We start from the raw sequence: 27403 nt of genomic DNA, 5'->3' as shown, positions 1-27403 counted from the left end.
CCTGCAAGGGAGGGCAGTTAGGGGTGACCAGGCTGGCAGAGGAGGGAAGTTGGGGGCATACAAGCTGGCAGGGGAGCAGTTAGACATCAATCAGGCAGGCAGGGGAGTGGTTAGGGGGTGATCAAGCTGTCAGGCAGAAGTGGTTAGGGGCAATCAGGCAGGCAGGCAGGCAGGCAAGCAGTTGGGAGCCAGCAGTCCCAGATTGTGAGAGGTATCCCAGATTGGGGAGGGTGGAGGCTGAGCTGAGGGACATTTCTCCTCCCCTCCCCCCGTGCACAAATTTTGTGCACCGGGCCTCTAGTATTTACATAAGTGACTGTCCTACCATCCATTCGGTAGGTATGTTATACAAAATGACCACCAGGGGGCAGGCTCTTAATGCAGGAGCTGCGGAGCTGCAGTGACTTGGCAGCAGTGGTTCTCAGGTGACACACCCCGCCCAGAGACAGAGACAGGGAGCCTGATTCCAGGATGTGTCACCCCAGAACCACCCTCTCACAATCTGGGACCCACTGGGGGATGTGGGAGAGCTGGTTTTGGCCCAATGACCACAGACCAGGCGGAGGGACCCACCTACCAAAGGGACCCTTCTTGCTCTGCAGATGACTTTCAAGTCACAGTGCTGGCCCAGGTGCACTGCCCCAGGTGCAGCTGGCCTGGGAGAGACCTGGGGAAGTTTGCCCCAAGGGAAAACCAGCCCATCTCTCCCACTCCTGCCCTGCTGGCCTCATTCAAGTTATTTCCCTTCAGTATGCACGAATCTGTGCACCAAGGCACTGGTATTTTATAATGTTTTTTCAGAAACAGACCATCCTTGGGGCTAAGGGTGAGAACCATGTTAAAGACCAGAGATACAGGGGTTGGGATGGAGAGAGAGAGAAGTATGGGAGAGACACATGTGAGGAGCATGAAACTTAAGTCATTTTTGCTATTGCTAACTTGATTATTAACTCCATTTTTTTTTTCCTTTTCAGGTTTGTATGGGACTGTTACCAGCCCTGCTTCAGGAGTGCACGAAATGAAAATTGGCCCCATCACCTTCCAGGTGGCCACTGGAGATATTGCTAAAGAAGAGGCAGATGTGATTGTTAATTCAACAACAAAGACATTTAATCACAAAGCAGGTACTTGGAGCATTTTTGCTACAGTAATGGTCACAGTCAATCCCATGAAGGAGGGTTTCAATAACCAAACCATTCTACAGTTGCTATATCCAAACTGGTTTCTACAACTTTGGCTTAATAATATGAATTAATAAGTTTAAAATTATTTTGACACGCTTTCTTATAATTGGTAATGGTTATTTCATGATTTTCTTCTTTGTGATCAGAAATGCCCAGGTTGTAAGATTCCTTTAATGATGAGAAAAGCATTTAGATACTGAGGCAATCATTCTGATCCCAGTGTATTTACTGACTTTATACTCATGTTTGTAAATATGTTAATGTTCTCATGTAGGGGTCTCCAAAGCAATTTTGGAAAAGGCTGGACAAAATGTGGAAATAGAATGTTCTCGCCTAGGTAAGGCACTATGCTGTTTTTTGGTCCTAAAGTATAAGTGGAAGGTTGAATGTGGGAGGTGTGGAGAGGGAAACAACATATTAATCTTAAAATCATACATTTTGCTGAAGAATTCCACTCATAGATAATTAGAAATGAAGAGGAGTGAAAAGTGAGATCATGGCTAAAAAGAGAAGGTAAGCAAGAAAGAATCACCAGAGGTAGCATTTCAGGAGTCTCTTATTGGTGCAAAATACTTTATTTGCCAAAGCGGACATTTTGCTTTGTAAACAAATAGTAAGTTCAGCATCTGATTTTGCATCTTTTTGTTTTGTGTTCTTAGCTCAACAGAACAACAATGGTTATATAATTACTGATGGTGGAGCACTGAAGTGCAAGAATATTATTCATGTCGTTGGTGGAGCTAATGTCAAGAGATCAGTTACCTGTGTTTTGCAAGAGTGTGAAAAACGGAATTACTCCACCATTTGTCTCCCAGCCATTGGGACAGGTTGGTAGCCTCTCAAATTCTTAGGTCTCCCTTTCCCTCCAATTTTCCTGGTGACTTGAATGTAGTTGATGCTGAGTCTGAGGAAGGGCAGCTTCCTCATCCCAAGGCAGTCACTGAGGGAATGAACAAGACATCTGTTCTCTAATGTGAAAGGGAAGAGAGGGGAAGAAAGGAGCAAAGAGAAAGAATGCCCATCCCTCCTTCTCTTTTCACCTGTTCCTTTCTCTCTTTTCCATCTCCTGTATATCCCCCATTATTTAGTACTTAACCTTCCCCTCCATCCCCTCTCCATGGAGAACTTTGGTGCATGGACTTCCACCTCCCTATAACTGAGTCCCAGGTGAGCATTGCTAAGCCTCTGCTCTCACCCCTTGAGCAGTGGCTGTGCAGGTTGGCCTTAGAGCATCTCTGCTCAGAAAGCTTTCAATCACCTTAACCCCGTAGGTTCTAATGAGTCAGACACTCAACTCATCACCTTTCTCTTCTCAGCCTCGTTGCCTCTTTCAAGTTTCCTGTTTTCTTCTGACTATACAATGATTGAGTGAGTGATTCTCCATATACAAAGATAGGCTTCGGGTTTATCATTACTAAGGTTATGCTATAATATTTGAGCTCTTTTCCCATGAATCTGAGTTCTACCAGTATACATTGAGGTCTATGCATTGATTAGGAATTTTTGCTTGGTCTCCCTTAAGATAACTGGTCAGGGGAGCTAAACTTCCTCTGGCTTGAAGTTGAATGGAGCTGACCAGTTACAGAGAGGGACCACTCAGCACTGGATTGATCATTCCATTGCTCAGGAATCTAAGTTTGTATGTCTGCACTGGCCTGGTAGGCCCTCCAACGAAAGTTTAGCTTCAATAAATTCACTCATTCTTGTCACTTTCTGGACCTTCTTCTAATCCCATGTCCAACATTTTGATTTGTGTATTTTTCCAAATGGAATGCTATGTCTACTTTATTACTTTACTATTTATAAAAGTATAATCTATTACCTATATATGTTTTCATTCCCCTATATTGTCATCCAACCCTAGCATATCAGCCAACATGTTATTTATTATCTATCTATCTATCTATCTATCTATCTATCTATCTATCATCACCTATCATGTCTTATGGAACCCATTAATGATTGAGAATGGGTGGTCAGTGATTCCTGCAAGCACCTGAAGTTCAATGGAAACTTCAAACCCAATTCACTGTCTTCTCCCCCAAAACCTTAGCTTCCTATTATATCCCTGACTACATCACTTTCTATCTAGAGTCCTTTGCTCCTTTCCCTTCCCCTCTCTCCCTTCACATTAGAGAGCAGATGTCTTGCTCAATCCCTCAGTGACTACCTTGGGATAACTCTACCCTCTTTATCACTCCCATGTTTATTAGTTTATTAATTAGTTTGACTAAATGTTTTATGAGTGATGCAATGTGCCAGGCACCATGCTGAAGCCTGGAGGATAGAAAGATGCCCAAGAAAAGGATCCAGTCCACAAGAAGCACCTAGCTCACTGTGAGACAGACATGTAAATAAATAACCACAGTACTGTGTGTCCATGATGTGCACGTGAAGGTGTGTGGGTGGCAAAACAAAGTACATGTATACTTCAACAAAAGGTCAGGTATACAGGCATTTGGTCCCTAGGTCTTCCTGACTTTATTTCCTGAATATCTCCTTGCTCTGACCCCTTTTTCTTCAATTCTTGTCTTTGCCTAACCTTTTGTTATAGCCTCCTTTCTAGGCCCGGGCTCTCTGCCCAGTGCCTCCTATCCCCCCACCCCCACACACCCCACTGGCATGGTAGGCCTTGCAGACTTATTTTTCTCAAAAACAGATTTATTTCTCTGAACACACCAGGTGAGATTGCACATCTCACACCCCTATTACACAGTTGTAGGGCTTTCCCTCAGTTTTCCATGCTTCACCTACTGAACACCATTCATCTTTACATATTATATGCCATGTGTCCTAAGTGCCTAGATGAGCATCTAGCTTTTGATGGGACACATTAAATATTTGTTGAAAGTGAGTTACTGTATCTAAACACTCCTATTTAAATTCTTTCAAATATCATGAGATAACCATAGCTTTGCAAAGGAGAATTTCCCTCTTTCCCTGCTTATCTAATTAAAAACAAAACAAAACAAAAACAAAACAAAAAACCTGAACAAACGTTCTTGGGTAGTTTTATGTGGGGTTTGTCTACATTCTCACAATTGTCCACAGAGCTTAGTCTATGTTATTTCTGTCATAATGGTGGGCCCCATCAATGGGAATAAACCTAGTGGGCCCTTATTCTATCACAGCAGGTTTATCAGGGGACTTTTACTTTGTTACTTGCGCTTCCCCCACCCACTGTGAGAGCTGCTGTTCATGTGGGACTGCTTCCAAGGCTTTTCATGAGAATTTTCAGGGAACTTGCCATGATCTTACCAAGGCAGTAAGCTGGGGGGGGGGGGGGGGGGGGGAAGGTATGGAGCATGCTTAATTAGGAGAGGACCCACTCAGGTGGCAACCTAGAATCCTGCTAGTCAGCTAAAATCTCACCAAGTATGGGAAGAAAGACTTCCTGGAGGTTTAAGGATAACTTGCATTAAAAAAAAGTATAGATGATAGCAAATAGCTTAGAGCTCTGGGTGTCTCACAAAATTATCTTAGCATAAATCAAGTCTCCAAAGAAAAAGGACATATGTGTAAAGTCAAGTGATGATAAAAAAAAAAAAGGCGTTGTGTTTAAGAGCATGATAGTTCAATATGTATTAGTAGCTTTCACTTTGGATATTTTGAGAACACTAGTGAGCCAAGAAAGATGAACTGTGCTTTGTAACACAGAAAAACATAATGAGCTGGAATCCACTAACTAGAGCAGATATGAACATCAGACCATCAAAAGTTGGATTTCTTTTTTCATTGTTGGGCTGTTGGCTTCTTGACATACTGAAACAAGAACTCTCCACTGCATCTAGGGCTTCAAAAGTGTTTGCTGATGGTTGTTAGAGAAGTCCATGGAGATGAAAGATTTGGGGTGTGTGGATTCATAATCTTGAGAATTAAATTTATTCCTCAGCCCTTTCCAACTGGATCCTTATTGTTCTAGTCATTTAATTTGTCTTTCCAGGAAGTGCTCAACAACACCCAGACAAGGTTGCCGAAGCCATAATGGATGCCATTGAAGACTTTTTCCAGAAAGGACTTGTCCGGTCTGTGAAAAAAGTTAAAGTTGTTATCTTTCAGCCTCAAATAATGGATGTTTTTTGTGCCAACATGAAAAAAAGAGAAGGCTCCCAGGCTCCCTCACAGTCTATGATCTCCAAAATTGCATGTGAGTTGTTGATTTTTATGAAATGCATGTTCCCAATATTGAGAAATAGCTAAAATTCTACATTATTTTTTGTGGTAGTTTATTAGCTTCCCTGGTTTTATTGAGATATAATTGATATATGTCACAGGTTAAGGTGTACTTTGTAATGGTTTTTCTTTAAATATGTTACTGCAATATGTTTAGTTAGTATCCATCATTTTATATATCTCTTAAAATGAGAAAGCAAGATTTTCCCCCCCTTGTGATGAGAATTAACTCTTAGAATTAACAGCTTTCATGTACATTATACAGGTTTGTTAACTATAGTCATCATGCTGTACATTATATCCTTGGTAACTATTTATCTTGTAACTGGAAGTTTGTACATTTGACCTATTATTTTGATTTCCCCTTCCCCCAATCCACCTCTGGTAACCACAAATATGATCTCTCTTTTTATGTCTGTGAGTAGTTGTTTTTTTAGCTTCCACGTGTGAGATTTTTAAAAAAATATATATTTTTATTGATTTCAAAGAGGAAGGGAAAGGGAGAGAGAGAGAGAAAGAAACACTTATGATGAGAGAGAATCATGGATTGCCTGCCTCTTGCACACCCTATTGGGGATTGAGCCCACAACATGAGCAGGTATCCTTGACTGAAATCCACCCGGGACCCTCAGTCTGCAGGCTGACGCTTCATTTATTGAGCCAAACCAGATAGGGCTGTAAGTGAAATCTTATGGTATTTGTCTTTTTTGGTACACCTTGCATTAGCTAACCTCTAATGAACTATCAGAAATAAATATTAAGAAAACAATCCCATTTGCAATTGCATCAAAAAGAATAAAATATCTAGGAATAAATTTAACCAAGAAGGCAAAACTGATATGACACTGATGAAAGAAATTGAAGAAGACAAATAAATGGAAAGATATTATGTTCTCATGTATTGTAAGGATTAATATTGTTAAACTATCCATACTTCCTAAAGCAATCTATAGATTCAGTGCAATCCCTATTAAAATTCCAATGGAATTTTCTCAGAAAAACAACAAAAAATTGTAAAGTTTGTATGGAACCACAAAAGACCCCAAATAGCAAAAGCAATTTTGAGAAAGAATAAAAGAGATAAAGGCATCATGATTCCTGATTTGAAAGTATATTACAGAGCTACAGTAATCAAAACAGTAGGGTATTGGGTATTGGTATAAAAACAGACACATCGATCAATGGAAGAGAATAGAGAGCCCAGAAATAAATCCATGTATATATGGTCAATTAATTGATAACAAAAGGAGCCAAGAATAAACTATAGGGAAAGGGTAATTTCTTTAATAAATAGTGTTGGGCACCTACTTCAGTAGCACATATCTATATAAGTAAAAGTAAAAGTGACCATTATGAGTGGTCCACTAAATGACTGGTCGACCAGTTGCTATGACACGCACTGACCACCAGGGGCAGACGCTCAACACAGGAGCTATACACCTTGGTGGTCAGTGCACTCCCAAGGCCAACCTCCCGTGGTCCCTGCCCCCCGCCAACCTCCCCCCATGGGAGCCGGCCCCAAATGGCCCTGATTGGGACTGGGTGAGAAGGCCTTGATCGGCCCTGATGGCTGGCCAGGCCAAGGGACCCTACCCATGCATGAATTCATGCACAAGGCCTCTAATGCTAAAATGAGTGGTGTTGGGAAAACTGAACAGCCATGCAAAAGAATGAAACTGGCCACTATCTTACACCACACAAAAATTCACTCAAAATAGATTAAAGACTTGAATGTAAGACCTGAAATCATAAAACATCTAAAAGGAAACATAAGCTAATACCGGTTTGGCTCAGTGGATAGAGCATCCACTTGTGGACTAAAAGGTCCCAGGTTCGATTCCGGTCAAGGGCATGTACCTTGGTTGCGGGCACATCCCCAGTAGGGGCGTGCTAGAAACATCTGATCGATGATTCTCTCTCATTGATGTTTCTAACTCTCTATCTCTCTCTCTCTAAAATATCAATAATATATATATATATATATATATATATATATATATATATATATATTTTTTTTTTTTTTTTTAAATAAAAGAAAACATAAGGGGTAAGCTTCTTAACATCAGTCTTGACAATAATTTTTTGGATTTGACACCAAAAACACACACACCAAAAGCAAAAATAAACAAGTGGGGATATATCAAACCAAAAAGCTTCTCTAGAGTAAATGAAACCATCAATATTTTTCTGCAGAATGGGCGAAAATATTTGCAAGTCATATACCTGATTAGGGGTTAATATAAAAATATGTATAAAGAAGTCCCACAACTCAATAGAAAAAATCCCAATCAATCCAATTATAAAATGCACAGAGGATATGAATAGACATATTTTTTCCAAAGAAGGTATAGAAATGGCCAATAGGTACATGAAAAGGTGCTTAGCATCATTAATCATCAGGGAAACACAAATGAAAATAGTAATGAGGTATCACCTCACAAGAGAAAATATTACTATGGAAAATAAAAACCTAAGTGTTGAAACAAGTGTGGAGAAAGAGAATCCTTGTGCACTGGGAATGTAAGCTGGTACAGCCACTATGGGAAATAGGAGGAGGTTCCTAAAAAAATAAAAAATATAACTAACACATTACCCAGTAGTTACACTTCTGGGTATTTATCTGAAGGAATGAAATCATAATCTCTAAAAGGTATCTGCTCCCCCATGTCCATTGAAGCATTATTGAGATAGCCAAGACATGGAAACAACATGCTGCCCATTGGCAAAATTAATGGATAAAGAAGATGTATTATATACAGGGTGGGCAAAAGTAGGTTTATAGTTGTGATTATGTGAAAGTGAAGTTTATTTTTGCATTATTACTTGTAAATGATGGTATTATTTTCCATATGAGCAATGTAAACTTCCTCTGGCCTAATCCTGCATTGGTGATGGAATATTTTCAGTCAAAAAAAGGGAAATCCTGCCATTTGCATCAACATGGATGGTTCTTGAGGGCATTAAGCTAAATGAAATGTCCAACAGAGAAAGACAAATAATGTATGATAAATCTAATATGTGGACTCTAAAAAAAACCCCGAATTCAGATACAGAGAACAGATTGGTGGTTGCCAGAAGTGGGGTGGTGGGAGGTGGGCAAATGGGTGAAGGAGCTCAAAGGTACACACTTTCAATTATAAGATTAATAAGCCCTAGAAATTCTATACACAGCACAGTGACTATAAAAGAAGAAAGAAGGAAAGATGGGAGGGAGGAAAGGAGAAAGGGGAAACTAGCTAATAGCTAAAATTTTTTTCTTTTTAAACCCAAATCAATTGTTGCATTCCCTTGTGTTCCTTTTTTAGCATTTTTGGGCTTCTCAAAGCAACCTTCCCCCAAAGGAAAGTCTTTGGTTTTGGAGAAGAAAACAGTATCAGCAATTTTTCAGGTGTGTGGTGAAAATGAAACCTGTGTACAAAACGCCGTCTCCTGCCTACAGACTCTGATGGAAAAGGAACAGAGCCTTTACACCAGTGCAGAGGAATGCATCAAAGACTTTGATGAAAAGGAATATCAGGAGTTGAATAAGCTGCAGAAAGACTTGAATATTTTTGTGGACTTGGACCATCAGAAACCTTTGATTAAGGTTTCAGGAATTTGCAGAGATGTGGAACAGGCTAGAAATGCTGTAGAGGAAATGATAAAGACAGCTAGATCAGCCAAAGAGCAGGAATCCAGAGCAGATTATATCACTGACTTTGTAGAATGGCAATATGACGACAATAACACTTTTCGTAGTTTTGACAAAATAACCAATCTGAAATTGGAGGAGGCAAGAAAAAAGCAGGAACAAACAGTTGATGTCCAAATTAATAATCAGAACTACATGGTGAACATGAAAACATGCATTGCTACAGGTGCAAACGGACGCAGTTTACAAATTCTGCGCATCACAAAACCTCAGCGTGAGTCAGACTTTCATGCTTGCTTTCCACTATTTTACACTTACGTTGGGCTTAACAGTATTTTGTATGTCTATCAAAATTGTAGTCAAGTCTATAAAATTCAAGTGACTCTTTTGTGTTAAGATAGAAAACTTATGGTGTTTACATAAAGGTCGGGAAAATACATCCTGGGTAAGCCCAACATCCCGGGATGACCATCTTAGTGGTAGCATAGCCAGACCTTGCCTGTTTGTAGTTCACAAGCTCCCTAGAGCCAGTTCCTCTGGGAGGTAGTGGCTGCTCCAGGCAGGAGAGGGACAGCCATGGGCTTTAAAGAAAAGTGGCCCAAGGTTTTATTTAGAACATGAGGGAGAAGACAGCTGGTCAGAAAGTGGGCACTTCCTGCCTCTGTGATTGGTACCCAGAGGCCCGGAGCCTGCAGGATCTCCCAGAAGTCACTTCCTCCTCTGCCCTGAAAATAAAGTTCCTAGACACACACATAGGAAGCAGCCTCAGATTCTGTGACTGGAGCTGCTTCTGAGAAGGGAATGCTTGTCTCATATAGAGGTGAGACAGACTTCAAACCACAGAAGTCCCCCACTGAAAACTAGTGAAAATGGCTTCCCTTTCAATACCTTCTCTCCATCTTTTGGGAGGTCAGTGCGAATGAATTCCTCACACCCAGAGCAACCCTGGGCCAATGAGAATGCAAGAATAAAACTTTGTTTAACCTAAGAGCAGATGGAAATGCCACTTAGCAAAACTCACCACCCATTCAACTCATAAGGATGTTGTGAAGAATAACGAAAGAACCCATGTAGATGGCCTTATGGTGGGAGTTCTAGCAAAAAATCCAAGCATTTGTAAACAAGACAATAGTTATTATTTAAAACATAACAGGACAATAATTGATTGTTAAATTATTGAATTATGACAGATTAGAGACTGAGCAGAATATGCAGTCCAGTCAGAACATGATCAAAACTTGTGAAGATGTAGGGACACAGGTTCTGTCCCTCAGAGAATTTGAATTGATGTGTGTGTGTGTGTGTGTGTGTGTGTGTGTGTGTGTGTGCTGTGTGTGAGTGTTGTGTGTGTTTTATTATAATAAGCATTACAGTTGTTTTTGTGGTGGACTGTGATCTGCGCTTTGAAAAACATTCTCCTAGAAATATAAGAAATGTATTGAATACATTGAATCAGGAGATGGTAAATCAAGAACACACATGCTATTCGGTTTTTTGAAGCATACCAGGGAGGGGGACTGTGTAGACGAGCCTTCCCAGGTGCAGAGTGTCCTCAAATGTCTACTTTGCAGTTGAGATCCCTGGATACTGGAGTGATATGAAGCAGCAGCGTGTCTGTCTGGTTGAGCTACAGCCTGGTCAACCAGAATACAGCAAAGTGGCAGATGCCTTCAATCAGACCTGCTCACAATTCAAGATAGAAAAGGTAAGCATTCTGATGACATAGAGTTTCTTAATGGTGGAAATAAGGGGTATTGTGTTCCTGGAATAATACATTGATATTTACTTCCTAACATATTTTTAACCCAGAATTAGAATATTTCATGATAATTAGATTTTCAATTCTAGATTTTACTCATCTCCCCATAATTACTGAGACAATAAGACTGAGATTTTTGAGTCAGTTATTACAAGACAGTAGATTGCAATATGATATTAGAATTCTAAAGACATATATTTCCTTTATGAAGCAAGCTAAAAAAAATTCAAAGATGTGGCTTCATAGTTGGAGTTGATAAGAAGCAAACCACCACAGAGAGTCCAGCGAAGGCTCCTCAGGGTTGGGTTCTGTGCTTTTGCCCCACTGTTCACAGGCCAACAGTGCTTGCTTCCTTAGTAAACCCACTAGTCCTTTCACTGTTCATCTCATTTACTAGTACTTTGGCAACTCCTACTCTTAAAAATTAATATTTCTATTTTAAATTTGTGTTTTTCTTGACTTTTATGGCAATAATATTTTGATGCTTTCTTCTTTATTCATTAATTTTTTTTTTCATTATGACTGATATCTGATTCTCCTCCAAATCTCTTATTCTAGCTTTACCCACAGGGTTTATACTTCCGTCTTCTGTCTCTGCACTTCACCAGGGAATGTTTTTACCTTCATGGATGCAGTTATTATGTCAATGTAACTAACTCTCAAATCAACATATCACCAACCTGGAATTTTGACTCTAGCTCTAGAACATATTCAAGAATAAAAATATCTCCACTTGATTATCTATCTGCTAAATCAATTTCCTAAAACCTAACTCATCATCTCTAAGTAATTATCTTCCCCCTTCCTTCTCTTTTCTGACCTTGGTTCCACCACTCCCTGAATAAAGCTAGAGGTTTTGTTTTGTTTTTTTAATTTTCTGAAGTTTTACATGTCCCCTATCCCCCCAATTGATCCCGAAGGTTAAAGATTTTTTTAGTTCCTTCTGTTCATCCAGAATAATGAGTGTGCCAATAAGGTGTACGTTTTCTTTCTTTGTAAATTTTCTTTTACCTTATTTGCACTGCCACAACTGCCCTTCAGAACTCGGGGCATGCCCCAAACACCAATGTGAAGGGATGCTCTGATGAACTCCAGCTGCTTCTCCCAAGAGATTTGGTCCAATGAGAATGAACCTGGGACAACTGCATTTGTATGTTCAGTGATTGGAGAGCACCAAAGTCTGAGCATCGCTCCAGACTTCAGAGGCCTAGTTCTCAGTCTGGCCTCCCTGTGCTGTGCAGCCAGACTACATTGCTACTTACTGCCTTGGCCTGGAATCCTGATTTCCTCCATTATGTTGTCACCCTTCCATTGCCAACTCAAGGGTGCCTTTTGGCCCCAATTGTGGTACTCTCCCCCATTCTGTTTACTCATGTAGTTAAGCACATAGTAAGTCAAAAGGATTTGGATTGTCCTAAGAGATATATACAGAGAGAAACCAATAGAGTGGCACAGGAAAATGCTGGCACTTGCATCCTACCACAACCACATCAAAATTACAACGAAAATACAGAACAACCATCATTCAGAACCACCTGAAATCTGGCTTAATGGGAGTCCTACAGCTAGAGAATTAAAGAAGAAAGCACATTGCCCTAGCTGGCTTAGTTCAGTGGATACAGTGTCAGCCTGTGGACTGAAAGGTCCCAGGTTCCATTCTGATCAAGGCCACATGCCTGGGTTGCGGGCTTGATCCCCAGTAGGGGGCGTGCAGGAGGCAGCCCATCAAGGATTCGCATCATTGATGTTTCTATCTCTTTCTCCTCCCTTCCTCCCTGAAATCAATAAAGAAATACTTTTTTTTTTTTTTTTTTTTTTAAAGAAGAAGAAGAAACACATTGAGATTGGTAAAAGGGGTGAGGTAAAGAATGGATGTCAGATAAGATCTGACACCCACGTGGTGGTATGTTTTTAAACCTGAGTCCAATATCACACCCCAAGCCCAGGGTTGCAGTGGTGGGAAGAGAACTCCTCATGACTTCCTTCCGGCTGTAAAAACCAGTGGGGATTGTGCCTGAGTGACATGGAGGCTGCTGGAATCCCAGGCAGTTCTTCTTAAAGGGCCCATCCACGGACTTCGGCTCATTCCCTCTGAGCTCCAGCGCTTGGATCCAGGACATATGGGGACATAAATTGTCTGGCAGCGGGGCAAGCCATCTTCTCCCTCCTTCTTCTGGTTATTGTTGGCATCTCTCACCCTTTTCCTTTTCCTTCCTGCAACTATGTAATTAAGATAATAGCATATACTTGAGTTTTGTTTTTTTATTCATCCATTTGAACCATTTTTACCTTTTTAAAAATATGTTTTTAATGATTTCAGAGAGAAAAAGGGAGAGGAAGGGAGGGATAGAAACTTCAATGATGAGAGGGAATCCTTGATTAGGTGCCTTCTGCACATTACATTCCCTATTGGGGATAGAGCCCAGGCATGTGCCCTTACCAGAATCAAACCTCAACCCCCGGTTCATGGTTGGATGCTCAACCACTGAACCACACTGGCCAGGTCAATCTTTATCTTTTAGTTGGAGTACTTAGTCTGATCAAAGAATTTACTGATATGTTTGGGTTTAAATATGCCATATTAGCCGAAACTGGTTTGGCCCAGTGGATAGAACTTCGGCCTGTGGACTGAAAGGTCCTCAGGTTTGATTCTGGTCAAGGGCATGTACCTTGGTTGTGGGCACATCCCCGATAGGGGGTGTGCAAGAGGCAGCTGATCGATGATTCTCTCTCGTAGATGTTTCTAACTCTCTATCCCTCTATCTTCCTCTTATAAAAAAAATCAATAAAATATATTTTTTAAAATATGCCTTATTAATCTTTTTTTTCTATGTATCATTTCTACTCTGCTCCTTTTTTCTCTTTTCCTATGTTATTTATATTAAGTATTTTTATCATCCCATTTTTATGCCCCATTAGAATGTTCATTATACATCCTTTCATTGGTTACTTAGAGATTAGTAAACTCTTGGGCAAATTATTATAATTCTCATTTTCCAAAAAATGCAATGAACTTTGAACACTTCAAGCCCATTTATCCCCTTCTGTCTCTTTTACTACTTTTACCTGTATTTGAATTCTATGTATATTTGAAACCCTATAAAACTTTTTATTTTTTTAAATACAGTCATTGTATATTTATTCTTTTATCCCACTGCCCTTCCATTCTTCTTGTATTTTCATGCCTACACCATGGGATCATTCTCCTTCCGGTTTACTATTCTTTCGGGTGTAGATCTGGTTGTGATGTTTCTGGTAGTTTAAGTTTTTGTCTGAAAATGTATTTATTTCACTCCCATTCTTCGAAGGATATTTTTGCTGGGTGTAGAATTCTGGGTGACAGTTATTTTCTTTAAGCACTTTAAAGGCATTCTATTGTCTTCTGACTGTTTTTTTCACTCTGCACTGCCCTTCTATCTTGGAACTTGGCCCATCAAATCCTTGTTGCCTTTAAGAAGCTCTCCCCCTTTCCCTCACCCTCAAGCCCTTCTAATAATTATTGGCAATAGGATTGGTCTGATACAAATAGTTTACTGCAGCCAGAAGCTGCTGCTACCATAAACCCACTAAGTAAAGTTTTAAGATTTACTTGCAGTGTTTTTTTTAACTTTATAATTTATCTCATTATGAATATAGAATCCGATTTCTGTTTTGAAAATTAATTGAAGTAATTCTTTTCTTTGTGTGGTTATTACAATAAATTTTAGAAAGGTGAGCTCTAGCTTCGCAGCACATATACTAAAAAAGGTGAGGAACAAGAATTGAAAGACTAACTAGTAAGAATTACTTCAAAACTCTTTAATGCGTTTGGAAGAGGAGTAAAATAAATAAAATTTAAGATAAATAGAAAAGAAATGGAAGTAGGCAATTTAAAGATTAGAAACTTAATTGTAGATCAAAAGAAAAATAATTTTTAAAATCACAAATCAGATAAACAAAATGCATGATAATGCAGAGATTTTGAGCTAGAGCTCAAACTATATATTAATTAAAAATAGGAATCCCAAAGCTGAAAAACAAACCAGTCGATGACAGGTGACAGTATTAGAACTGAGAGTCCTTTAGAATTGAATGTGCAGGCTCTATCAGCAATAGGGAAGAAGATTCTGAAAACTTTATGGAACTACCACTGCCTATTGATTAGGGAAGTTTTGAAGCTGATCTGCAATCCAGTGCCCAAGGAGTTTTCACCACTGCCCTGGAACCACTGCCCAAAGAGGATGGTCAAAGCATGGCCACTGTGAAATGCAGATTGGTGTAGCCACTATGGGAAATGGTGTGGAAGTTCTCCAAAAAGTTAAAAATGAATTGCCTTATGATGCAGTGATTCCCCCTCTGGGACTATCTCTAAAGGAAGTAGAAAGACTAGTTCGAAAGAATATATATGCTCCGCTATATTCATTGCAGCAGTATTTACAATAGCCAAAATTTGGAAGCAGCCCAAGTGCTCATCAGTAGATGAGTGAATAAGAAAGTGGCAGTACATTTACACATTGGAATACTACTTTGGGCTGTAAAAAAGAAGAAAAATCTTACTTTTGTGCCAACATGAATGGAACTAGAGAGGATTATGCTAAGTGAAATAAGTCAGAGAAAGACAAATGCCATATTATTTCACTTACATGTGGAATCTAATGAATGATATAAATAAACAAAATAGAAACAGACTCAGAGATACAGAGGACAGACTGATGGCTCTTAGAAGGGAAGGTGTTGGGGGACTTGGTGACGAAGGTGAAGGGATTAAGAAGTACAAATTGCTAATTGTAGAATAGCCACAGAGGTGTAGATTACAGTTAAGGGAATATAGTCCATAATATCGAGATAAATAGGTATAGGACTAGGTGGGTACTTGACACAGAGGGGGGACCACTCCGTAAAGTACGTGATTTTTTTTTTAAACTACTTTGTTGTACTCCTGAACCAATAGAGAATGGTATTGAATGTAAAATGAAATTGAAAAATAAATTAGAAAAGAAAAAGCATGGCTACTTTGCTCTACAGCCAGAATCCCTGCCACCAGGATTCATGCCCCACTATTCCAATTGGATGAGAGATTAAGTTCCATTTACTAATTTCCTTCTTGACTAGACACCTTAGTGCTTCTCCGGGGTTAGACCTGGGCTAGGCAAACCAATATCTTACAAGGACTGAAGAGGAGAGAGGCAAAGGGACAAAGTAGGGTAGACTGCAGCAGGAGCAGTTATTACAGTGAAAGTAAGAAGCAGGAGTTGAGCTGCCTTGGTCTTCCAAGACCCTAAATATTGCTTGCTGCATGTGGTGCAGAAAAGATGTTAAAAATTAAAGCAACATTTTCCCCCAAGGCCTGATTTGTGAAGCACTGGAGGTAAAAAAATTTCTGAATGCAGAGATCTGTCACCTGGCATTGAATTTGCTGTTTACAGTAATTTTTACTTATAAAAAATAGTGGTCATGCCCAGCCCTGGCCAGGTGGCTCAGTTGATTGGAGTGCCATCTGAAACACCAAATGGTTTTGGGTTTGATTCCTGGTCAGGGCATATACCTAGGTTGTGTGTTTGAGTCTTGTTTGGGCTCATATGGGAGGCAATAGATCAATGTTTCTCTGTCATGTCAATTCATATTCTCTCTCTCTCTCTCTCACCCTCTCTCCTCCGACCCTCTCTCTCTTTCCTCTCTGTCTCTCTCTCTCCATCCTTCCCTCTCACTTTTCTACTCCTCTCTCTAAACATATCCTCAGGTGAGAATTAAAATAAAAAACAGTGATCATGTTTCATTTGCTGTATCTTGCCACAGGCACTTGGCACAAACAGGATATTTTTCCTTATTGATTTTCAGATTGAGAGAATCCAGAATCCAAGTCTCTGGCATCACTACCAGACAAAGAAAAAAACCATGGACGACAAGAATGGTCAAATACAAAATGAGAAGCTGCTCTTTCATGGGACAGATGCTGACTCCTTGCCACATGTCAATCTACATGGCTTTAACCGCAGTTATGCAGGAAAGAACGGTAAGGAAGTAAGTCACGTGGCTGCTCCAAAGGAGGCGTCAGTCATGGAAGCCAAGCTGGCTCAGGGATCCCACGGATTGCACTGTGCTCTCTCATGGCTCATGGCCATAGTACAGCCAGCGTTTCAGGTCTAATTTACTAAGTTCCATCCCAAAGGGACTGACTGGCCCTTTGAGGTGGAGGAACGATTAAAATTAAAAACACATTCATAAATTTTTTTTAAAGAGTCTTTAGAGAGAACTGAACATTATTTTAGCACTAGAGACCTAGTGCATGAAATTCGTGCACTGTGGGAGGGGGGTCCCGTCAGCCCAGGCTGCACACTCTCCAATCTGGGACCCCTCGGGGGATGTCTGACTGCCAGTTTAGGCCCGATAGCAGAGATAGGGCCTAAACTGACAGGTGGACATCCCTCTCACAATCCAAGACTGCTGGCTCCTAACTGCTCACCTACCTGCCTGCCTGATTGCCCCCAACTGCCCTTCCTGCCAGCCTGATCACCCCTAACTGCCTCTTCCTGCTGGTCTGACTGCCCCTTATTGCCCCTCTCTGCCGGCCTGATTGTCTCCAACTGCCACCCTGCCAGCCTGGTCGCCCCCAACTCCCCTCCTTGCTGGCCTAATTGCCCCACACAGCCTCATTCCCCCACCTCAAAGGGCCGGTTCAGTTGTTTGGTCATCCCTCACTAACTCCCTTGCTGGCCTTGTCACTTCATGCAGCCTGCAGTGTGGTTGTCACTGTTAACTGTGACAGCATCCCAGACAATTTGCATATTTCTCTATTATTAGTATAGATTACTTGACAGATTGAGTCAATACATCAAATTATAGACAAATTGAAATTCTTAAAAATGTTGTTTTTCTTTTCACAGCTACGGCATACGGAAAGGGAACCTACTTTGCTGTCCAGGCTCTTTATTCTGCCAGTGATACTTACTCCAGACCAGATGCAAATGGGAAAAAGCATATGTATTATGTGCGCGTGCTAACTGGATTGTACACAGGTGGAAACAGTTCATTACTTGTGCCTCCTCCCAAGAATCCTCAAAATCAGCTTGACCTGTATGATACTGTCACAGATAATGTGAGCACTCCAAGGTTATTTGTGGTATTTTATGACTACCAGGCTTACCCAGAATATCTCATTACTTTTAAAATGTAACATTTTGGTATCCTTCACAGAAGACATTATTTATCTACACAAGCAATTTTCAACCTTTTTTAACTCACGGCACACATAAACTAATTACTAAAATTTTGTGATACACCAAAAAACATTTTTTGCTAATCTGACAGAAAAATACCAATGGTATGGTTTTGATTCATTAACAGTTATTGTGCGGGCTCTTGTCATTAAAAATATGTATTTTTATTGATTTCAGAGAGGAAGGCAGAGGGAGAGAAACATCAATGATGAGAGAGAATCATTGATCGGCTGCCTCCTGCACACTCCACACTAGTGATTGAACCTGCAACATGGGCATATGCCCTGAACAGGAATTGAACTGTGACCTCCTGGTTCATAGGTTGCTGCTCAAACATTGAGCCACACTGGCTGGGTGGCTGTTGTCATTGTTTTACTTGACAATCTACCAGAAAAGAGGTCAGTGTCCCTGACTAGTCAGGTATTGCATGTTCTAAAAAGTATTGTGGCATACCAGTCGAAAATTGCTGATCTGTACTATGTATACATGTTTTAGATTATTTTTTCTCTCTTTACCGCTTATTCTAAGATCAAAGGATCATTGTCACTGAAATCAGGCTTTCTTCAGCTTCGCTTTCCTAACTGCAGTGACCTTTTCTTGAAATCAATAAATGTGAGAATTTAAATTAATTTAGCTACAACTGTGTGCCCACAACCATGCGCATCAGAGCTGAATAAGAAGAGAACAGGCTTATATTTCTAGGAAGGGAAGGAAAGCCTTAATCTTAAAAGCTGAGGGCACAGCTATGCGATTCCAGCTGCCACTGAAGGGGACAGCTGTTACCAGGTCAGCATGCCATAGTACTGTGGGGAGCACAACTTCCTGAGTGAGTGGACTGGGGTCTTTCCAGGGGGCAGAGATGGTGTCTTGTTAATTTTATTTTATCCCCGGAATGAGGCCTGCATCTGAAGTCCAATGGATTTTCCAGAAATGTTTCATAAACCAACTAAGAAGGAAAAGGCCCCTCCAGCCCAGTGGTTCCAACCTTCCTAATGCTGCGACCCTTTAATACAGTTCCTCATGTTGTGGTGATGCCCAACCATGAAATTATTTTTGTTGCTACTTCTTAACTGTAATTTTGCTTCTGTTATGAATCATAATGTAAATATGTGATTCCCGATGGTCTTAGTTAACCCCTGTGAAAGTTAACCCCCTTCGACCACCAAATGGGTTGTGACCCACAGGTTGAGAACTGCTGCCCCAGCCGGTTTGGCTCAGTGGATTGAGCGTCAGCCTTCGGACCAAAGGGACAAAATGTGCACCAATAAAAAGGTGCACATTCAAGTCAAGGTTTGATTCAAGCCAAGGGTTGCGCTCAGACCCTGGTTGGATGAGGATTAATAAAAAAGAAAAAGCAAATAAAAAGACTGAAAAGGTCTAGTCAGACTCCTATCCAAGAAGGAAGCACTTCTTCTACATCCTTGACTTACTGTCATTTTGCCTCAAAACGAACAGATTCTGTGACAGGGAACTTTCTTTTCATGAGCCAGCCCATGACAAAGGGACTCCAGGTGGGGCCATGGGCCTGTGGTGCAGCTGGGCCCTGCATGGCCAGGGCTGTGGTCTGCCTTGTTGTGTAGATGAATCGTGTCCCCTGGAGCTGTGCAGCACAGCAGGCCTGGCCTCAGTTGGTCCTTTCAATGTTGAATCCAAATCTGCCTTCTTATAACTCCTCATTGGTGCACATTTTGTCCCAGTGGAAACAGTAGGATGATGCCTGCTACATTTTTGGTGTGAAACCTTCTGTTATGTTAAGATGAAATGAATTCTAAGATTGTTAAACGGCCTATTTGGCAGCCTAGCTTTTGATGATTTAGCTTTCCCCTAGGTAAATTTCAGGCTCAAACACTGCTTATTGAGCACTTAGCTTGTACCAGATAGTATAACAGATACTTTCATATACTTTTTTATTCTCCCCAACAACCCTGTGAGGTAAGAATTATATCCCCATTTTAAAGCTGAGGAAACTGATGCTCAGAGTGCAAGCAACTTCCTGCCTGAGGTTGGTCACCTAGGTAACGGCCCTCAGAGCCAGCCCTGTGTCATCAAGCCCTCTGTTCTTCTCATGACAGAACATGGCCCCTAGATGAATGTTACTAATCCAGGAACATCTCAGCTAATCTGTGAACCGGTTTTATATTTCCTTCACTTTTTCCTTCTGCCTCCGGTTTCTATCCTAGTTTTCATTTGAAGCTCTGAAGGCTGAGGTCAGAGCTGATGCCCAAGCAAAGCCTGTGCAGATCGCGCACTCCGACACCAGGGGTCGCTCTTCCCTGGCCACAGGGAACAGCATCTGAGCTTCAAGTAGAGGCAGGTGGCCACAGCAGCTGCTTCATTAACATGGACAACTTGACATTTCTCTTGCTGATGTTCTTTGTTTTGTAAGAGGATTGGGCATTGGCATCTCAACTGGGGCTTGACCATGAATGTAAGAAATAAAAAAGGAGAGGCCTGCACTTTATTGCTGTTCCTTCAGTGGTTTGGTTAACTTAGGGCTGACTATCAGGATGCATTGAATCAAGGTATAATGTTCCAGTCATTAAATGTTACTCTATCCCCAATCAAGAGAAATATGTCACTTATCTGCTTTCTGAATAAAAGACTTGGAAAATGTCATTTGGTGGTGAACATTTTATCCTCAAGGGCAGATACAGGAGAGCTTGATGATGAACACAGGCCACTGCTGAGAAAGTGTTGGTGAGGATGTAGACAAATTGGAGCCATCAGATGTTGCTGGTGGGAAGATAAAATGAAGCAGATGGTGTGGGAAAAAGTTTGGCAGTTCCCCCAAAAGTTAAACACACAGTTACTAATATGACCCAGCAATTCCACTCCTATATATGTACCCAAGAGAACTGAAAACATATGTATATACAAAAACTTGTACACAAATGTGCATGGCAATATTACTTATCATAACTCAAAAGTGGAACCAACCCAAATATCCCTCAATTGATGAATGGATAAATAAAATAGATCTCCATACAGTGGAATATATTCAGCCATAAAAAGGAATGAAGTACTAATAACATTTGAACCAATGGAGGGGGGACATGGGAGGTAAAGGAAGAGCAAGTGTCAAAAAGGAAGAGACACAGAAATACACTGGTGGCGAAGCAAAGAGAAAGAGGTAGAATAAAACACACCGAATTCTGAGAAAAGCCTGAAGCCTTCTCAAGACCTAAAGCAGTTCCAATGGGGCCGTCATGACCTTTCAGAACTGGAAGCATTCCTTTGCTGGTTTGGCTCAGTGGATAGAGCATCAGTCTGCACACCAAAAAGACCCAGGTTCGATTCTGATCAAGGTCACATGCCTGGGTTGCAGGTTAGGGGACGTGCAGGAGGCAGGCAATCAATGATTCTCTATCGTCATTGATGTTTCTCTCCCTCTCTCTGAATTTAATAAAGATATATTAAAAACAACAACAAAGAACTGGGAAGCAGTTGGCTGCCATTTTCAAACCAGGGAGTATACACTCAGGTCTCATTTTGCCTTAGAGATGATAAAGCCACTCCATTCCACTTACCTATGACTAGTTTAGAAAAACGTTGGGTGTTTAGTATGATTAGAATGTTGTAAGGACCATCAGTCTAATTTTACTTGCAAAGTAGTGGTATTGTGGCAGAATGCACAGGAGAGTGATCAGCCAGCACTCTGAGGGAGGAAAGTTAACCTTTATTGCGCAGATCTGCTTGTCCAGGGGAATTCTGGATTCAAAGCCTGAACTGAACTAGTGGGGAGGCTCTAAGGTATACATCTCCTTTGGCGGCCCCTGAGGATCCCTGCAGCTGGCTGGGTCCCGAGGTTAGGCTCTGCAACTCTGCCCAGGTCAGTCAGAGGGGGGAGGAAGACTATAGTTTTAACCGGATACTGAACTAGGTTGCAAGCCCCCCTCCCACTCCATTTTCCTTTTCACTCCCCCCTCTTGTTCCATAAGCTATTCTTAGCCGTGGGGATTACAAAAGAGTCAGAAATTGGGGATAAAGTTGACGACCACTCTAACTACTTTGTGCTGAAGGGGAGGGGGCACTACGAAAAAGGGGTTCAGTATCTGGTTAATGCTTGTCTTGAGATAAACACATGGGTGTCTCATTCAATGGTTACCTATTAGATCACCAGGAAGGATCTTTACTCTTCATCCCACACAAATTTGGAAAAACCTAGTTTATTCTGGACTGTTCTGTAGAAGCCTCCCTCCACTTCCCAGCCAATGGTAGTATCAGTGAACCTAAATGACTCCTGTGGGAACATATACATGAGGAATTACTGTACTGGCAGAGTGAAATGTCTGAGGACTGAACTTGGTGTGGTAACAGAGAGGGCGGCTTGCTTCACTTCTTCTAAAGTCACATCCTATGCAGGGGACCTAGGCCAGGAGTTTCAGAGACAAGGACAAGAGGTGCTCACAACTCGCTGGTTCAGGCAGATGGGCAAAGCACCCTTTCCCAGTGTACATTGCAATGGGTGAAATGGGAAGGGTTTGTAAAGAAGTATTGAGAAGGTGAAAGGAGACTGATGAAGTTTGCATAGAAGGTTGTAAGAACCTGAAAAGGGAAATTTGGATGAGGCAGAGAAAGGGAAGTTCAGCTCAAAACTGTAGCTGAAAATTCTATATTAAGACCACCTGTGGCTCCCAGTTGGCGTGGTTCAGGGGTTGAGGGTTGATCTATGAACCAGGAGGTCACAATTTGATTCCCAGTCAGGTCACATGTCCACGTTGTGGTCTCAATCCCAATGTGAGGTCTGCAGGAGGCAGCTGATTAATGATTCTCTTTCATCATTAATGATTCTATCTCTCTCTTCCTTTCCCTTCCTCTCTGAAAGTAATAAAATACATAAAAAAAAATATATCAGCTGTGGGTATGAGGTGAAAGGAGAACCTAGATCAGCCATGTGAACATGGCTACTCCTATGTTGGAGGGTCACCATCACCAGGCCTGGAGAAGACCCTTGCTTCCCTGGAAGGAAATGAGTTTCAGGAGGCAGACACCCCTTGGAGACAGAGAATTGAGAGAGGATAAGCACACTGTGGGAAGGGGGAGGGTGAATAGGCTCAAAACAACCTAGGAGAGAAGACAAAGTACTTCAGGGTATGAAAGGCCAAGGCCAGCTTGGCTTTTGAGTTCAAAGGCTTGGAAAGAAGTGAAGTAGCAGTGATACACACAAAACAAGATTAATTTTGATTATTATGAATGGAGGCCAGGACAGTCAAGTTCCACTGAGTCTCCTTTACCCAGCTGCTTTTATTTACTAGAATACACAATTGCCTTTTAGGAATGCAAACAGATATATCAATGGTAATGTTTATAGTAAAGAGTAAGATTATCAGGTTTTGGAGGTGTTTGCTTTAGGCCATTGAGTCAGCAGTTGGTCATAAAATGGAAATTCGCCCTGTGAATTTTAAAGGGAAGTCCAGATCCACCTTCTGCCAGACTTCTCACATTTATATTAATTACTGTTGTTCTTGGTTTCCAGCTTCAGGGGCTGATGACAGTCCACAACTTCCTTCTTGTAGAACTTCCTTTCCTTGGCTTTCAAGACCTGCCCACCTGATCCTCTGTTACTTTTGCCCAATCTGCCCAGGGATGATGAGTGGAACTTGAATGTCAAGGCACACTGCTGATAATGAAATAAATCCTTGAAAGAAAAACAGAAATAGCTGGCTAAAACTTCTACTATATAGGGTGGGGCAAAGGTAGGAACTTTACATTTGTTTATATGGAAAAATAATAGAGTAATTAATAAATAATAATACAAGAATAAACTTTGTGAGTCTTGCCCAGATTGGCCCAGTAGATGGAGCATCTGTGAAGGCTGAAATAAATAATATAGAAAAATCCCCTTGCTAGCCCAGAACTCCCTTGGGAATGTGACCTTTAGAACTGCCCCAGGAAACACAGGATATGAGCCACACAGCACCAGACCACCAGACTCAGCCCCTAGAGGTAGTAAACTGGATGTATTATCAACGTCCTGCGGCGGTTCCACCCTGTTCCTTGTGATAATGTCTATCCTCCCCTCAAGGAATTCCTGTCCCTCTTTCTGGAAGACCCCCTCTCCTTGTCCTTTGTTCTAACTTTGCGGTTTTTGCCTTTATAAGCCTGTAAGAAGTTCTGCTCGGGACTTGACTTGGCTGCTCCTGCATGAGTAACAGGTCAGGTCCCAGCGCGCTGGAATAAATCCTTTTGCTGTTTGCATCAAGTGACGTCTCTTGCGTTTGACTGGGTCGTCGCTGATCCTGGGTTAGGGCAGGGGTCTCCTTCGGGGGGTCCAACATTTGGGGGCTCATCTGGGATCGGCGGCCACCCCTCAACCGTGGAGCCGACCTTGGAGGTAAGAAAGGGGTACCCCAAGTTCGTTTGTCTGGTTCTGTGCCGTGTTGTGTTTATTGTCTGTGAAAACTTCTGTTCAGGTTCTGGGCGCGCACTTTCGGTTTGGCAGCCGTTCGGCGACTCGTGAGAGTGGCCGGACAGTGGTCGGTAGACATGCCGGAGGGCCACAGGCTGCAACCCTGGGGGACGCCCCAAGGGTGCAGGAGAGCCAGGGGCGCCTGGCAGTCTCCTTATCAGGTGTCGGGTTCAAGTCCCAGCAATCAGGTGTCGGGTTCAAGTCCTGGCAATCAGGTGTCGGCTTCGAGTCCCGGCAATCAGGTGTCGGCTTCGAGTCCCGGCGAAGATCAGGTATCGGGTTCGAGTCCCTGCGAAGATCGGATAGGTTTGGTTACTGAGACAGTGAGGCAGCCGCGACCGTCTGCCCCAATCGTGTGTTTGTGGAAGAGATTCAAGTGGATTTTTGTGTGTCTGTCTGGGTTTGGAGTCTGGGGACTCCCTGGTTCTGTCTGGTTTTGGAGTCTGGAGACTCCCTGGTTCTGGTCTGAGTGAGTGTTGTTCTGGTCTGAATGAGTGTTGTTGTGAGTGTTGAGAGAGTGTGGCCGCAATCGAGTGTGTGGGAATTGGTAAAAGTGTTTTTGTTTTTACTCTTTTGGATTTGTTTTGGAATTATTTGTTGCCTAACTGTTTATAAATTGGGAAGAAAGAGAAAAATGGGACAAGGAAACTCAAAGGAGAGTCACCTAAGTCCCCTTGAATGCATGGTTAAAAATTTTCCGGACTTAAAAAACGAGGTGAAGGCTATGGTGTTTCTGTAGATGCCTTCACTCTCCGGAGACTCTGTGAATTGGAGTGGCTGACATTTAGGGTTGATTGGCCTTCAACAGGGACCCTAGACATGGGGCCCTGCACGGGAGTCCGGCGGATAGTCTATAGGAGCCCTGGGCATCCGGACCAACTTACATACATTGATATCTGGATTGATGTTCTTTTTGATAACCCCAAATGGCTGAAGGAGTATGGTTGTCTCCTTGACAAAGGAAAATTGGGAAAGAGACCTCCCAGGTCCGTCTTACTCGCCCGGCCACAGGCGAGCAGAGAGAAGCCAAATCAGGTGCCTTCAGCACCCCCTGTTTTAGAGGCTCCTGAGGAAGACTCGATGTTGGGCCTGAAATCCCCTTGCCCACCCCCTTGTGTGGCCACAGCTGCCTCCACTACCTCGCCAAACAAGGAGAAGGGGCCTGACCCCCCAGTGAGATCCCAGATGAGAGTGAAGTATCCCCCTTTGCCCAGAGAAGGAGCCATCGAGAAGGATCCCCCTGTGTCACCTGACTCTTCCAGTTCTAGTGAGGGGGATAGAAAAGGGACCACTCTTGATGAGCTCCCCCTCACCCTCCCCACACTCATTTGGGAGCTCAGTTTAGTGAAAGCTGAACGGCTGCCCTGTTGCCGCTTGGGGAGGTGGGGGAGATGGACTCCCATGGGCTGAGCCTAAGGACTTATGTTCTTTTTACCTCCTCTGATTTGTACAATTGGAAGAATCAGAATCCCCCCTTTTCGCAGAACCCCCAGGGGCTGATAACTTTACTGGGGCCTGTATTCTACACTCACCAGCCCACCTGGGATGACTGCCAGCAACTATTAAGCACTCTGTTTACCACTGAGGAGAGAGAAAGAAAGAAACCTTTAATTTGTTTAAAGCTGAGTGCTCTGATGGCTAGCAAACCGCCCCGAGTGGCCACTGGGATTCCTTTTTCCCAGGGGTGCTTTGCTTTCTATCAGAGGGGTATCAGCCCACCTAACAATATTTATGTCTATGTTTATTGATTTGAAGGTATGAAATTGTAACAATTATGGTACAAAAAATTAAAAGCAAAGACCAAATTCTAAAGTTAACTATTTACAAGAAGGAAGCTTGAGCTGGCAAAGTTGCCAAGTCTGTCCAGCAAGCTCAAAAAAAAAAAAAAAAATACTAAATGAATCTTATTTCTGCCACCACCCAGTCTTGGTCAGTGGTGGAAGAACGGTCTCAGAACTGTTTGTTTCAATTGGCCATTTAAGTTTAATGTAATTAATGATTACAGTACATTGTAAAATCTTTAAAAGAAAAGGAAAATATTTTGTGGGCCACTTGGTCCTTGTGTGTGTGTCAACTCTTAAGTTATAATTTTAAAATCAGTAAGAGCTTGTCAAAAAGGTCAGGGGGTCTGATTGCAGTGTAGGGGTCACCGGTTCCCCCAGGGCACCTTTGCTAGCAAGAGGCAAGCAGCGGACTGCCAGATGAAAAAACCCTGGTGGAGGCTCGCTCCCTGCCTCCATTCACCTCCAGGTTTTGTTTTGAGTAGCTGGAGGCAGTAAGGCGAGGAGGGAAATTCCCCTGTGACCCCCCTGCACCCCAAGGGGACCCTAAAACCCCCGGTGACTGCTTGGACACTTTTCACCGTGTTCTGTTAGGAGGCTTAAAGGCGCAGCTAGAAATTCTCCTGTTCCCTTTTTTGGTCTTATCTGAATCTGAGATCTTTATCTGCAGGAAGAATGTGGCAGTTTACAGAAGGTGAGGCCAGAAGAGCCAGAGACTATCTGAAATAAAGGGAGACTTAGATTCCAAGGGTTTTTAACCTCAAGGAAGAAGACTGACAGAACTGGGGCTCTTTTCAATTAAGCTCCCAAGGGTAACCTTACAAGTGAAAGGCAAAGCTATTAATTTCCTGGTGAGCACTGGGAAGTTTATTCAGTCTTGACAGAGCCGATGGGACCTCTAGGAAGATATCAGTCCAGGGAGCCATCAGACAAACTGACTGTTTTCCTTGGACATCAAGAAGGACTGTAGACCTAAGAAGGAACACGTGCTGGAGGAACGCAGCCGCTGAACTGAACTGACGTAGAACAATGGGCCTTTGAGGAGCTAAAGAAGGCTCTTGTCTCAGCACCTGCCCTAGCCTTGCCAGATGTCACGAAGCCCTTCCACCTCTACATGAGTGAGGTAAGGAGCATTGCCAAAGGCGTTCTCAGTCAGACTTTAGGTCCCTGGAAGAGACCTGTTGCCTATCTGTCTAAGAGACTAGACTCTGTGGCAGCAGAGTGGCCAGTGTGCCTCTGAGCAGCGGCCACCATTACATTGCTGATGAAG

At 42.2% G+C, this 27403-nt stretch overlaps 1 protein-coding gene and 1 long non-coding RNA gene across 2 annotated transcripts in view; one reads left to right on the top strand and one right to left on the bottom strand.

The window, feature by feature from the left end:
• LOC311616306 (protein mono-ADP-ribosyltransferase PARP14-like) overlaps positions 1 to 20559 on the top strand; it is a 52919-nt gene extending 32360 nt beyond the window's left edge. Inside the window, exons 10-17 of the mRNA XM_084871497.1 lie at positions 975 to 1124; positions 1459 to 1521; positions 1844 to 2011; positions 5128 to 5331; positions 8663 to 9262; positions 10560 to 10693; positions 16565 to 16739; positions 17611 to 20559. Of these exons, the coding sequence (XP_084727623.1) occupies positions 975 to 1124; positions 1459 to 1521; positions 1844 to 2011; positions 5128 to 5331; positions 8663 to 9262; positions 10560 to 10693; positions 16565 to 16739; positions 17611 to 17900 (1784 nt within the window). The 3' untranslated portion in view covers positions 17901 to 20559. The remainder of the gene's footprint in view (positions 1 to 974; positions 1125 to 1458; positions 1522 to 1843; positions 2012 to 5127; positions 5332 to 8662; positions 9263 to 10559; positions 10694 to 16564; positions 16740 to 17610) is intronic.
• Positions 18101 to 27403, bottom strand: part of LOC311616425 — a 104479-nt gene continuing 95176 nt past the window's right edge. Inside the window, exon 2 of the long non-coding RNA XR_014793890.1 lies at positions 18101 to 20211. This is a non-coding gene — a long non-coding RNA (uncharacterized lncRNA). The remainder of the gene's footprint in view (positions 20212 to 27403) is intronic.

This window comes from Pipistrellus hanaki, assembly GCF_964339955.1.
Source record: "Pipistrellus hanaki genome assembly, chromosome: 2".
In the NCBI taxonomy this organism is placed as follows: domain Eukaryota; kingdom Metazoa; phylum Chordata; class Mammalia; order Chiroptera; family Vespertilionidae; genus Pipistrellus; species Pipistrellus hanaki.
This window is presented reverse-complemented; position numbering and strand designations above follow the sequence as displayed.